This window comes from Sphaeroforma arctica, assembly GCF_001186125.1.
Source record: "Sphaeroforma arctica JP610 unplaced genomic scaffold supercont1.773, whole genome shotgun sequence".
Lineage (NCBI taxonomy): Eukaryota > Ichthyosporea > Ichthyophonida > Sphaeroforma > Sphaeroforma arctica.
Window position 1 is genome coordinate 37,865 of NW_014039785.1, and position 2,278 is coordinate 40,142.

At 40.7% G+C, this 2,278-nt stretch overlaps 1 protein-coding gene across 1 annotated transcript in view; it reads right to left on the reverse strand.

Annotated features, from left to right (window-relative positions):
- SARC_08521 (hypothetical protein) overlaps positions 1-2,278 on the reverse strand; it is a gene marked incomplete at its 5' end in the record, with an annotated part of 7,228 nt that overhangs the window by 1,549 nt on the left and 3,401 nt on the right. Inside the window, 3 exons of the mRNA XM_014297503.1 lie at positions 628-1,044; positions 1,366-1,462; positions 1,901-2,025. Of these exons, the coding sequence (XP_014152978.1) occupies positions 628-1,044; positions 1,366-1,462; positions 1,901-2,025 (639 nt within the window). The remainder of the gene's footprint in view (positions 1-627; positions 1,045-1,365; positions 1,463-1,900; positions 2,026-2,278) is intronic.

A 2,278-nucleotide genomic window follows, 5' to 3' on the forward strand; every position in this document is an offset into this window, starting at 1 on the left:
AATACATATATAGATACATATAATATATAGTATATATAATATATAATAATATATATATATATATATATATATATATATCATCATATTCTAAATTGAAGTAAACCCTAAACCGTAAACCTTAGATCCTAAACTGTATTAGTCACATGTGACCTATACAAACATCCACATACAGCTGGTCGCCCTTTTGGTGCGTGTCGGTGTACGCACAGTACAACAACGAGGTATGTGCACTCACGATTCAGTATGACATTTCACTTGGCATGAGTACATCATGTATCATGTATATTTGCACTTACACACCCCTACAGATAAATCTATATACATTTACACACCCCTACAGATAAATCTATATGCACATACACGCGCCCCTACACATAAATCTATATATATTTACACACACCCCTACACATAAATTTATATACACTTACACACACCCCTACACATAAATCTATATACTTGCACACTCCAACGCATAAATCTATATACACATATACACACCCCTACCGATAAATCTATATACACATACACCCACCCCTACACATAAAATCTAGATACACATACACACTCCTGCACATATATTTATACACATACAGAAAGGTCAAAAGTGCACCGATTCCGTTAACTTACCCTCGTATCGCCCATAGGATTCACATCAACGCGTACACACTGCAGCACAAACGCGTACTGTCCTGTACTCTCATCCTTCTCAACGACCACCTTAGCGTCTGAAACATATATCTCCTTAATCACCAACTGACTACCCGCCGCCACCTTCTGCGTCCGTTCCTCACACACCAACGCCCCAGTAATATGCAAACCTCCCTCACTCCCAGGCAGGCTTATCAGGTTCCATTCCGAGAAGATATGAGGTAAGACAAAGGTGTCTAATAGATACACTTCCCATGTGTTGCTGAAGGTTAGAAGCTGCAGCGCTGCTTGTTCGTACCATTGCAGTGTGATGTGAGCGATGATACGGTCACCGTGGATGGTGACGGGTTCCATGCGGGTGATGCCGTTGTCGTTTACGTAACTCGTTTTAACGTGCTGGGGGGGTGTTGCGGTGAGTGTTTTATTGGTACTGTATACGTATATTGTATACACATCTTCGTTTGTATGGATAATGTACACATTTTATATAGACGTGTTGAAAGGTTTACAACACATACACATACACATACACAAACGCATAGCTCTGCATTTGTAAACGTATACACCTTATGCCTTCTGCGCACATACCCGAGTCTCAACAGAGCAAATTGTCAGTTGTTTCAAATCGGTGTTGAAAGGTTTACAACACATACACATACACATACGCGTAGCTCTGCATTTGTAAACGTATACACCTTATGCCTTCTGTGCACATACCCGAGCCTCAACAGAGCCAATTGTCAATTGTTCAAGTTGAACGTAGTCCACCTTGGAGGTGACCTTCTCCGTCGCTTTGGCTTCGAAGAGTTTGATTCTGTCAATACGAAACGAACAACGGTTATAGCATTGAGCAGGTGCATCGGATATATACTGGAATTAGGTACACGCACATGGATTCATAAGAGATGTGGTGAAGAGGTGAGGTGTATGGCAGAATGTACATATACACATGACTTTGCCCCAGAAGGTGTGGTGTGTTTGCAGGTGCTATAATGTGGCTGCATGCGACTAGTGTAGTTAGGCAAGTGATCCATCTGATCCGCAAGTGCTTCAGACCTTGTGTGTCTATAGATACACTGTGCAAGGCTGTGCTATTGTTATTGTTGATGGGTTTTAGGATTTTAGGGTTTAGGGTTTAGATACACTGTACATGGCTGTGCTACTCGTATTGTACGAGACGTGACTCCAACTGTATCACATCACTCACTAGCAAACTCAAAAACTCAACTAGTCACGCTAAACCCATACTCACCGGTCGCCCAGATCTTCAAGCTCAAACTTAAACGGATCAATGAAAGGCAGCAACTGTGGTGCTATCGCCTGCTTCAGAGCAAAGTCAGTGGACCCCAACGTGATGGTATTGCCGGCGATTATGGCCTGTACAACAGGTGCATACGACAAATGGTATAAGTGATATATACGTTGGGTGTAAGATGGTTATTGGATGTAGTGGGGTGTGGTTGATTTTTGATAAGGTGAAGTTGAGAGGGTTGTATTGAGTGATACATACATTGGGGATGCGATAGTTATTCGATATAATGGGGTGTAGTGTATATATACATATATTATATATATTTATATATATATATATACATATATATACATATACATATATATACATATACATATA